The following is an 11,088-nucleotide window of genomic DNA, read 5'->3' as shown; positions in this document are numbered from 1 at the left end:
TAGGGTTTTAGTCTCGGAAGATATATCATAGAAGAAGCTTACACAGACGTAAATTTTTTGAAGTGTAAACCCCATTAGAATAAATTAAAATAAATCCTCATTTTTTATTTATATTATAAGCTTAAGAAGGGTATATAAATTTTAAGTCATATTAAGATGAGAGTTGATTGTGGTTAGATCGAGGTTAGTAAAACCTGTCTGTCAGTCCTTGAAGCAAGGATTTTTCGGGTGGGATCAGATTCCCAATAAACCCAACCTAATACACACATCCAGGTACCAAGCTCGGTCCTCTTTTGAGTGAATAATTTAGGTGGAAGCCCACATATGAGTGAGTACATATTTTGATACCATGAAAAATTGGGTCTAAGGCTCATCCCAAAATGACTAGCCAACTTAGGAAGTCTCTTTCCCAACTAACTCAAGATCTTCGTATTCACTAATCCATGTGGGACTATTCCTTAACATTTTCCTTCACGTGTAAGCCCTCTTTTGTGGCTCTACATGTGGATAATTTGGGTGAAATCTCACATATAAATACCTATTTGATACTATGTGAGATTGGGTCCAAAACCCCATCCTAGAATAACTAGCCAACTTAAGAAACTTTTTTCCCAACTAATATACTCAAGTCTTTGTATTCACTAATCCCTGTGAGATTGTTCTTTAACATTTAATTTTTAATATATTTATAGATTCATTAGATACGTAACCTTTTGTAGATCTTTTGTTAGACTAAAACAACTGATTCAACAATACTCATTTTATCTCGTGTATGTAAGTGTTTGTTTTGTGTGAGTTAAGTTGTCATTGTGCAGTTCCCTCTTGTTATAAATCTAAGCAACCACATCGAAGTTATTTCATAATCCTATGTATTTACATATAGCCGCCTAGTACTTGTTATTGATAAGTAAAATATAATATAAATAAGAGATTGCAAACATGTTCAACCTAGGTAAGCCTGGTTTAGCCAAAATTGTTTTAACTCATCAGTTTTATCTCTGATGAATAACATAACAAAAATATGTTCAGGTTTAAGAAGATGAAAGAAATTTGTAGTAGTTCAATAGAACTCCAACATTATAGTAAAGACATGCCATCAAGCCATTTCAGAGTGGGAATGGCTTTTAGTGCTAATTTGCCAAAATGCTCAATGTTAATAGCATTGCCTACTACATCCAGTTGAGTCAGATTAAGGTCCTCCAATATCCATATTGCTTCCCAGTAATCTGATGCTTTAATGTCATCATTCACATACTCTGCAAGCTTCTGATTGGCTTCCTTAGAGTGAGACAAGGGAGAAGAATACAGAAACCTTGTTGTGTCAATGGAATGCAAACCGATCTCATTATATGAGATATCCAGTACTCTTAGGGACTTGATCATTCTCAATGGTTCTAAAGCACTGAAACTGCGAATCTTGTTGTTGCTTAGGTTCAACCTGGTGAGAATTTGCATTGCTTCAAGACCTGAAACGGGATTTTGTGAGAAAATCAGCAAGAAATCACACCTTAGAGCCATCCTGAACAAACTAATTACAAATCTTTGATCTTGCCAAAACTGCCCTTCCACAAAAACAAATAGTTAAGGACAAGGATCCACACTTAAGGTGCTTTTTATTCTTTTAGCAATAACAATTTTCTGACAAAAACATGCATTATATTGAATATCTTTGATAAAGAAATAAAATGTGTCTTCAAGTTCAAAATATGGCCAACGAAATATTGTCAGAAGGTATTGCATGAGAAGACCAAATCTTAGTACCTTCAATCGACCGAAGCTCATTGTGACTGAGGTCCAACATCTGAACCCAAAGCAAACGCTCAACAAAGCCAAGTCTTGTGATCGATAACTTGCTAAGATGCAAACAGATGTTGCCAGAGTAACTCATGGGCTTCGATTCTTTATAGTAACAACAGTGCTGCACCAAGGAGTCTCTAGTGGAAGTCACCTGCAAAATTATATGCAAAGAATACATAATACTAAGGATACCGCCATAGAAAAGACAATCATTTTCCATTCACCCAATTTTCCCATAGGAAATTTTTGTTTGACCATTTTTCTTCCGTTTGTGCTGCCACAGGGAACAGTAGGAAATTTTTTACTAATGTTTGTGCATACGAGGAAAACGAAGGAAAAATTTTATGATTTATAAATTATAATACATGGCTAATTAGTAATAGACCCCTAGAATACTAATACTCTAAATACCGCATGTTGACTAAGCAGGCAAGAGCCTTGAGGTTTTCTCCCCTAGCCATATGTAGGCACAAATAGTTTTTTTTGTTGAGGAAAATGTGTATATATATATTAATTCAAAGAAAAGAGGAATCCACTTTATGCCTAAACCAATATATATCTATTTTTTTTTTTTTTTTGAGAGGGGCGTGGCGCGATTCGAACTCGCAACCTGATGCACCTGATGTAAAGAGAATACCACTAGACCAAACGGCCTTAGGTAATATATATCTAATATACTTCTATGTCTGAATAATACCAACATATCTGTACAACCAAAAATACGTAAATATTGAACAATATTACAAAAGTATTCGGGTCATTAATGATACAAATAAAATTAATCACTAAAACAATAACAAGTAATTAAATTTCATAAAAATACATCAAAATAACTTAGTTATTGTTTAAAAATTCAGGGTTCACCTTTGAATAACTAAGTAGCACAAACACAAATTAAATTAGGAGTTTTCCTGCATCACCCTAGCTATATCATCCACCGCACATATTATAGCCAAGTGTAGTCTGGGTCGTTTCTTTGAGCCCAGACTTTGTGGTAATGGACCTATATGGTTGCAATACAGTAAATTAAACAAAAATTTAGTGGCAGGTATAACAAAATCAATGACTTTATGTCCGATCTGTCATTTGTAAATTCTCACATGGATTCCATAGTTACTGCAATTCAAGCCAGCAATGCTCACATGGACATCTGAAAAAAAGATAAAGCAGCATAACCAAACATGGTATAGGTATAGTTACCTCTTGAGCTGCTATAAATTAAGCTTTTGCCAACTAAAGAAGGGCCAACTAAACAATAAGCCTTTTTCCAACTAAACAAGGGGTTAACCGCTCACTGAGGACAAAAGTCTGAAATCATGAAAGAAGACACCATGAGGTTCTGGAGCAGTGGTGGATTGGTGAAAAGGCTATCAAGGTCAATACCAGGCAAGACTTTTTGATGGCCGATGCTAGGAACCCCCACCCTGGAGCAACAGAAAGGATGGGACCTACCCATTCATGGGGGCCTCAATGAGGAGGAAGCCGTTGATGTTGTGCTTTCTCTCCTGGACTGACTAGTAGATTGGTGAAGGGGCTATCAAGGTCAACAACAGGCAAGACAGCTTGCTGATTGCTGATGCTAGGGATCCCCCCTGGCTAGTCCAAGTTACCTCTTGAGCTGTACCTCTTGAGCTGCTATAAATTAAGTTTTTGCCAACTAAACAAGGGGTTGACCGCTCGACGAGGACAAAAGTCTGAAATTGTGAAAGAAGAAACTGTGAGCTTCTGGAGCTGTGGTGGATTGGTGAAGGGGCTATCAAGGTCAATACCACCATGCACGCACACACACACCTTGAAGCAACAGAAAGGATGGGACCTCACACTCATAAATGCCTCAATGAGGAGGAAGACATTGATGATGGTGCTCTCTCCAATTTACTTGAGAGAGCCCACCTTAAAGCAATGAGAAGTGACCCTAATCTGGACTTCATCAGGTCGCCTCTGCTATAAGAGATTGGCAGGTTTGGGAGAACAGTGGAGCCCATGAGGTTTTGGAGAGCTGAAAGGGGGAAAATCCTCAACGTTTACAATCTCAGAAGAAGGGGTACTCCTATTGCCAATGGCTTGTGCACTCTTTGTGGCACAGCTGAGGAAGTGGTCAATCATTTGCTCCTACACTACCCTTTTCACTTGGGGATCTGGACACACGATAAACAAGCCAGGACATAGTCTGTCCAACTCAGCACCTACAAAAACATCCTCAAACTAGGGAGTGGTCTACGGTTGTGAAATTTGGTTTGCTGCCCCTCTCTACTTGCCTTGCCCACATACCTTGGGAAATTTGGTTGGAGAGGAACAACCGCCATTTCAATAACAAATCCTGTGGCCATGAGCAGGTGAGAAATGACAACTCAATATCTATCTGGCTTGGGTCAGCATCAAAAAGGAATTTCAAAGTCTAGGTGACATCCTCAAGAGTAATTTGAACCTAGTAGCTTACCTTTTTGCTTCAAAGGCCCACACACACAGGAATGATCAACCATAACTTTCATGGGTGTGCACTGGGAACCCTTCCCAAGATGGAATTGGTGGAAGTTTCATAGATGTATGAGGGCGTCACGGTGACTTCCTACTCAGGGCAACCGATGTTGCTGACTCCACTATTGTGGAACTCCCCTCCTCCACCTCACCACCTTTTTCCTTTTACGGCGCTTATCCCATCTTGTTCATGTCATTCCTTGATATGGGATAGGAAGGGGGGAAAACCTTGCAATGCACTCATCCTTACTGAAAGCATCATTTGCAGTGGCTTCCAACTCGGGGCCAATCAATGATGCTAACTCCACTACTATAGAACTCCAAAGACTCAAGTAAGGCATCCTCTTGAACAAAAAATCAATTGGCAGTCCCTTGTGGATTGGACGCAACTCCAACATTCTGGTCAGCTGGTGTGCTAAGGAAGCCAAACCATCGGGGAGGCATCCACAACCCTTCTATGAAATTATGAACCTAGTTTCTAAGTAACTATATTAGGACTCATGTACATTGATTAGCAAACAACACGGCTGATCCTTTAACTAAGTAAGGGGTGGCTCTCCAATCTCTCAATGTAAGAGGCACCCCTACCTAAGTTTGTATTCCTTGTGTTTGGAATAAAACTTCACCTTTCTCAAAAAATAAATAAATAAATAATAATAAATTTAAAAAAAGAGAGAGGGAAGAAGACAATCAATCTCTAGTTGTCCCAAGTAATGGAACTGGACAAGTGCTCATGCTCAAGCAGTTGATTGCCCAGAGAAAATGAGATGGGTAGTCCTCTGTAGATTAGGTAGTCTAGATGTAGTAAGTTATCACTTCAGTTTTCAAGTTACTTCCTGTTAAAAATTGCTACAACACAACTTTCTATTTTTAGTAGAACTGAGTACAATTTTATTCTTCTTAGAGCAGCAATCTTACCTACAAAAAGTGAGAAAAAGGGTTTCCAAAGCTGGTAAATCAATGTGCCCATGAAAGGCATCATACGAAATAAAAAGAGCATCTTTTGATTAATCTAACCTAATTTTGAATATAGTAATGCCTGCGTAGAAGTCATTTCTTTTTTTTCTCTTTCTCTGTTTGCTATTTCTCCCAACCCCCGAAACCCCTACTTCTGGTCCTTCAAGTTTTACCTGTAAACTTTAAGTCAGACTGTAATATCTTCATTGTTTTTAATCTCTGTATTACCCACATACTAAAGAAGGATTCTACATAATTATTTCTTTCACTAAACTGCATACAGTATCACAACTTCAGCATTTACTTATTTCAGGCCAATATCTTACTAACATGTTTTACTGGCAGATGCATTTCAATAAATTACTCTCTCAAATACCACTTTCATGCCATGTTTTATTGGTGTGATGAATTGTCATTTGCAAGCATCAGGACCCACACTGTAGCTTGATCATAGTGCAACTGGAACAAATTAATCAAAGTTAACCATATTTTTTTAAAAGAAAAAAATACATTAAAAATATTTTGGTTCATTTTCTAAAATAAAATATACCTTGAAAGGAGGGATAATAGGTAGTTCTGCCAATTTGGCACAATGGACTCAGTTTTGGACTTTCATTAGGTGTTGAAAGGTTTTTAGGTTGTGTATCCATAGCATGTACATTTCAAGGTTCAATCAAACCTAGAACACAAATCATTTATGATATATTAAAAAATCAAGATTGGAACTACATTCAAGAATAATTTGAAATGAATATCAAACAGGAACTGCAACTCACCTGCTCTAGTATAAGTAGGCTGAACTCGTCCATATAATATCTGGAATGTACAGGATCTAGCTTCATCAAATCATTATAGAGCTCTAAAATCTCTTTAGAGTGGCTCCTTCTGTCGTTGGATAGGACCATCTCATCAAGAGCTGTTAATAAACGTGCTAGTGTAAGCTTCCCTATTTTACTGACAAAGAAAAAAATAAAGGAGATCAACGCAATACTAAGATGTACGAGAGAGAGGGAGAGAGAGAGAGAGAGAGAAATTCCTCAGAATAAGACAATCACCAACCAACTAAAAAATAATTCTGAGAAGAGACTAACCAGTCTATTTCAGACAACAACTCCCGGAACAGATTTGTATCATTCTCTATGGCTTCAATATTCCACCTTGAAAGCATTACTTGATGCTCCTTATGGATTTTTGTGGTCTCAAATGAAACACCAAAAAAATTCAAGTTTTTACTAATATCTTCTTCAATATAAAAGTTTTCTTCTTTCCAAACAATCATCGCCCCCTCAGATGTTTCATCACAGTCCACTGAATGATCTTGTAAGTTAAGGGAAAATTCTAACTGAGAAGGATATCCACATTGGAAAGCATTCGATGAAACAATGCCCACAGCATGTCCAATGACAATCTCAACAGGATAAAGTTTTGAAGGGTAAGATCTCATATCAGGAATTTTCAGGTATGCCAACCAAGCTTGGGCGAGTCCTGACTTGTTTGCTGATATGGGCTTCCACATAAGATCAACATATATACTAAGCTCAGACTTAATAGTTACAGTAGATAAGCTAACACCTCCAACTGGCTGATTGAAATATAAGATGAGAGGAAGAGCTTCATCCATAATGGAATTCGTGAATGGATGCAAACCAGAACCATGAGCAGGAAAGGAAGAAATCAGGAAAGGAGCTTCTGGAGTGACTGTTTGATCTAGAAGCCAGAGATGATAAAACCATCCACTCTGATCATCTGGGTCTGTAAAAATAGCTTGGTGTATGAGATCGTACTCTTCCATTAAGACCTTTTCCCTTGGATAGAATCCCTGAGCCTTCTCGCTTAGCAAATTAGACAAAAGAACACTGCAAGACAAAAATTAGCAAATTATGAAATGCATATTCTCAGAACAAACGAAAATATATGATCTGCAATAACCATCCAGTACATAGAGCAAAAGATAACGGCCTAAAGGTATCAATGTTTTGATATAGGTTTGGAATACACCATATATACCAATCAAGTAGAATAATAAACTATCCTTTTCAAGTAGTTAAGATTTAGATGGTAAAGGTTCTATTCTGAAGGCATCCTTTCTTTGGTTGAAGACAACAGAAAAATCTGTCAGAATTGACTTTAACGTTTAAACTCCTCTTAAATCTATTCGTAAAACTATATAATCTCCGAAAGGTTGTCAAAAAACCTAGGAAGTTGAAAAAGGAAAATCAAAACTTCCCCAACAATAAAGAAGAATAGAAAGACAAAAAGCTTAAATTGTTGAAATAAATATTAAAATCTATGCAACCAATTGCAGTTCAAGTCGTAACTTCAACCGGTTCAACTTTTTGGCCCAGACTCACTCAATTACTGCTAAATATGATTTCTGTAATTCACTCAGCTGGATTGTCCAAGTTCCCATTTTCATCCATTTAAAAAAATGTGACACTAGAAGCCTAAGACGTGCACAAAAGAATAAAGTCAACGATTTTTCTTAGCGTCTTGCACAAGAGTACTTGGTTCTAGATGCAGATAATAGTTTTGCACTTGATGCAGTTTTGCGTCAATAAAGAAGCTTTTGGAATTCTCAAGAGGCAAAAAGAAAAGAAAAGAAGCTATTGGAAAAGCTCTAGAACATCCAAAAGCTATGTGAATTCCCAAAAAGATGACAGCAAAGAAAGCAGGTTAACTTGGAGTTTGTGTTTAGAAGACTATATCATTAGAGATTTGAGTCAAGAAGACAATAAAATTTGAGGTTCATAACCCACAAAACAGTAGTCCGAGTACCTGAAAGTCTCAAATAAGGTTTCCTCAGAAATCAGCTAGTGCGGCCATCAAGCGGATTGATGTGCCTTTAGGCCTAATGTAATGAGGATCTGTAGAATGAATGGGCTGTGTCGAGAGGACTGGTCCACTGTGTTATTTCGTTCTAAGAGTACTTATGATAGTTATGTCTTTTGAGTCCTTGTTTGAGTCAAACTTAGAATTAACAGTCTAGTCCTACTTCTGAGTAAATCCAGAGAAACCACTCAAGCTGTACATTTAACCAATGCAAGGATGGGTCAGAGGGTTCTTTGGAACAATCCAAATTTATCATTTGCTTACTTTGTATTTCCTGCACTTGATAAGATAAAGACCAATAACATGCAGATTGTTGCAGCTGAATTCTCACTTTGGCAAGGCTCAACTTGTGGCGCCTCCCATGCTTTGTTGTTTCTTGAGTTACATGTTATAACACATTTGCAATCACAAAAAGCACCGAAAGTAGAAGAGCAACAGAAAAATAACACCTAATAACAATTAAAAAAAAGTGGTAACAACCTTCTCATACCATCGATTATGCCATGCAGAATAATTGCTAAAGTTAGCATTTATCTTGTCTGTAGTGAACTTTAGCTCTTCTTCAGCAGGAACATTCTTCAATGCAGCCACAAACCTTGAAAATGAACAAATCCGAACAATCTTCCTCATCAGAGTTTATGTTATCTTAAAAAAAATAAAACAACAACATCAATTCTCACCTTCTATAATTCCACCCATTGAAATTTCTTGAATCAAGTTTCAAAAACTTATCCAGAAGTAAAAATTCATTGTTGATGGATGAAAAGCCCTTGCTTAAAACCCATTTCCGATGATGCCATGCTCCATAACACTTTGGATTCAGTCTCAATGCACTTTCCACCTTCAAGGAGGAAAAAAAATAAGAATAGCCTAACCACCGGAAAAATCACACAAAATATAATCTTTTACAGCATCCAATCCCACCACTTTGAGCTCTTCGTCAAAAATAGATTTGAAAGAATCGATATCTGTCAAGGACTGCAAAAGATTTTCAACAGCAAGTTTTCTGTAATTCCAAGCGCTGTAGATTTCAGGATTGATTTCGAGAAGCTTGGAGGAGATATCGAGAGCTTGTTTGTCATATCTGAAAGAACAACGAAGTCCACAATTCATCAGAAAACGTATAACCCCCCGAGTAAGAGACAGCGACAAACAAAGAGAGAGAGAAAGAGAGAGTACATTTTGTTTTGGTGATTAAAAAGAAGTTGAGATTGAATATTGGAGAGCTCAGTAGCCTTGGCGATCGAATCTGCACTTTCGGGCTTAGGAGGCTTGCGAGGACGGCCGTGCATCTTAGTATTTTAGTCAGGGAAACAGAGACCAACAAATTAATTCCCTAAAGATGAAGCCTTCTATAGGTGACGGTATACTCACCAAATTCCTCAACTGTCACCCTGAGTTTCCATTCTGATATTAGTGCTACACTTGAAGAGTAATCAAGCCAAGAGTTATAAAGAGTCGAGAGGTACCAATGCGTTAGTGAAGAGTCACGCAGCCGACCGGCTAGGAGAGCTTGTCAGTGAAGGAGAGACGACCAGTAAAGCAAACAGGAGGAAGCCCAACATCTGAGAGAATGAAAATTGAGAAGGGAGCGCGATAAAATTTTGGGTTGATAACTGGGTTACTCCCCCTCCCCAGAAAACAGAAATGCACAAATTTTAAAATTGAAAAATGAAAAGTGCACTTACATGTCACCGGTAAACAAGTTTACCTGTGATGTGGCATTCCATGTGTTTAACTTTTCATTAATGATACTTTTTCCATTATAGCCATCAGGAGCAGGGAGGATTAGCCGTCTACTTTGCTAGGAAGGCCGCTTCATCTCTCCCGTTACCGGCCAACGCTCACACTGGCAGGCAAGGAAGGGAGGGATGGGGAGAGTAGGGCCACCTTCCCCGCCCCTGCCTCTGCACAAGCAGTGGGGTGGGAAGGAAAAGTTCCCGCCCTTCTCCCGCTTCAACACTTGCAGGAGGAGAGGGGAGGAGCCCATCCGCTCTCTAGTGGGAGGGAAATACTGCTCCTGGAGTTCTGATTTCCTGCAAAGTCCTCTGATACTGAATTTGAAAAATCATAAGAAGTTGATCTTGAGGAGTTATGGACGAAAACATGCGTTCGACCCCCGCCAAATCCAAATGAAAAGCCATTAGCCAAACACGCGAACGCGCGGGGGACAAACCTGTTATAATACCGTATAAATACCTAGCCAATATAATCCCAAACAATTAGTCGATTAACGCGCAAAAAGTTAAATATTTAACCCAGATCACCAACATATTCCAACAGGTCCCTAAATTTTAAAGAACCAAAAACAAAATAAGAGAAAAGAAAGAGCAATTTGATCCTTCGAAAATGGTCTTCGACCTCTGGAAAGATGGAATCGCCAATCTGTCTCCTGCTTCCTCTGCAACTTCTTCACAGTCCTTATCTCTTAGTCGTCAGGCAACTTTTATCAAATTTCTTAAACGGAAGCTCAAAAAAACCCACCTTCGCGCTCTCATAAATTTCTTAAGCGGAAGCTCAAAAAAACCCACCTTCGCGCTCTCATCGTCATCAGTTTCTCCCAAAACTTATAGAAACTTCAGCGTAACGGTTTTCAGTCACGAGATTCTATTAAATAACATCATCAACCACAACTACATCTCCTTCCTGCCCATACCATTAGACACTCAGAAGAGATGGCCAAATAAATCAATTGGTTCTCCTAAATTTCGCAGAAACTTCACTGTAACGTTTTCTAACCACGAGTTCTGCTCGGAAATACATCAGAATTCGAATTGTCACTAGTATGCATCGAGCCAGCCGCTGCCTATATTCGACCCGAGTTTATTTAAATATTTTGAACTTAAGTTCGATTCTAATTTTAACTTAGCTCGAGCTTTAATATTCATTTAAAATTTTACAAAAAAAATAAAGTCTCGAGTTCGTGCTCCAATATATATTTAAAACTTTTAAAAATATATATATCAAATAAATTATATATAAAATTATGTATGCATTTTACATAAAATTGGGAATGACCTCTACTTA

At 38.0% G+C, this 11,088-nt stretch overlaps 1 protein-coding gene across 3 annotated transcripts; it reads right to left on the bottom strand.

Annotated features, from left to right (window-relative positions):
- Window positions 1-972: 972 nt before the first annotated feature.
- On the bottom strand, window positions 973-10,728 carry LOC137936582 (geranylgeranyl transferase type-2 subunit alpha 1-like). Of its 3 annotated transcripts, none has more exons than XM_068781349.1 (10): window positions 9,750-10,728; window positions 9,531-9,626; window positions 9,241-9,455; window positions 8,986-9,145; window positions 8,742-8,902; window positions 8,552-8,656; window positions 6,324-7,088; window positions 6,009-6,186; window positions 1,762-1,948; window positions 973-1,466 (listed from the first exon to the last, which is right to left on the bottom strand). In XM_068781349.1, exons 3-10 carry the CDS (start codon window positions 9,351-9,353, stop codon window positions 1,078-1,080), a joined length of 2,058 nt encoding a protein of 685 aa, XP_068637450.1. In that variant the 5' UTR covers window positions 9,354-9,455; window positions 9,531-9,626; window positions 9,750-10,728; the 3' UTR covers window positions 973-1,077. The 3 variants fall into 3 exon arrangements, with proteins under 3 accessions (XP_068637450.1, XP_068637449.1, XP_068637448.1); XM_068781348.1 differs by having other exon boundaries at window positions 9,773-10,728; XM_068781347.1 differs by having other exon boundaries at window positions 9,531-10,728.
- Between the last annotated feature and the right edge of the window lie 360 nt (window positions 10,729-11,088).

Source organism: Aristolochia californica, unplaced genomic scaffold (assembly GCF_029961685.1).
Source record: "Aristolochia californica isolate CCGP_79_NKW_82.1479 unplaced genomic scaffold, dmAriCali1.0.hap1 SCAF_7, whole genome shotgun sequence".
Taxonomy (NCBI): domain Eukaryota; kingdom Viridiplantae; phylum Streptophyta; class Magnoliopsida; order Piperales; family Aristolochiaceae; genus Aristolochia; species Aristolochia californica.
The sequence above is the reverse complement of the archived record's forward strand: the minus strand, read 5'-3'. Positions and strand labels throughout refer to the sequence as shown.

What these genes read in the sequence shown, in the direction of transcription:
- LOC137936582 (XM_068781347.1), bottom strand. Translation starts at nt 9,353, where the DNA reads ATGCACGGCCGTCCTCGCAAGCCTCCTAAGCCCGAAAGTGCAGATTCG. An exon ending in TTTAATCACCAAAACAAAAT is followed by an intron (nt 9,146 to 9,240) that starts GTACTCTCTCTT and finishes TTGTTCTTTCAG; the next exon opens with ATATGACAAACAAGCTCTCG. An exon ending in TTGTTGTCTGAAATAGACTG is followed by an intron (nt 6,187 to 6,323) that starts GTTAGTCTCTTC and finishes TTTCTTTGTCAG; the next exon opens with TAAAATAGGGAAGCTTACAC.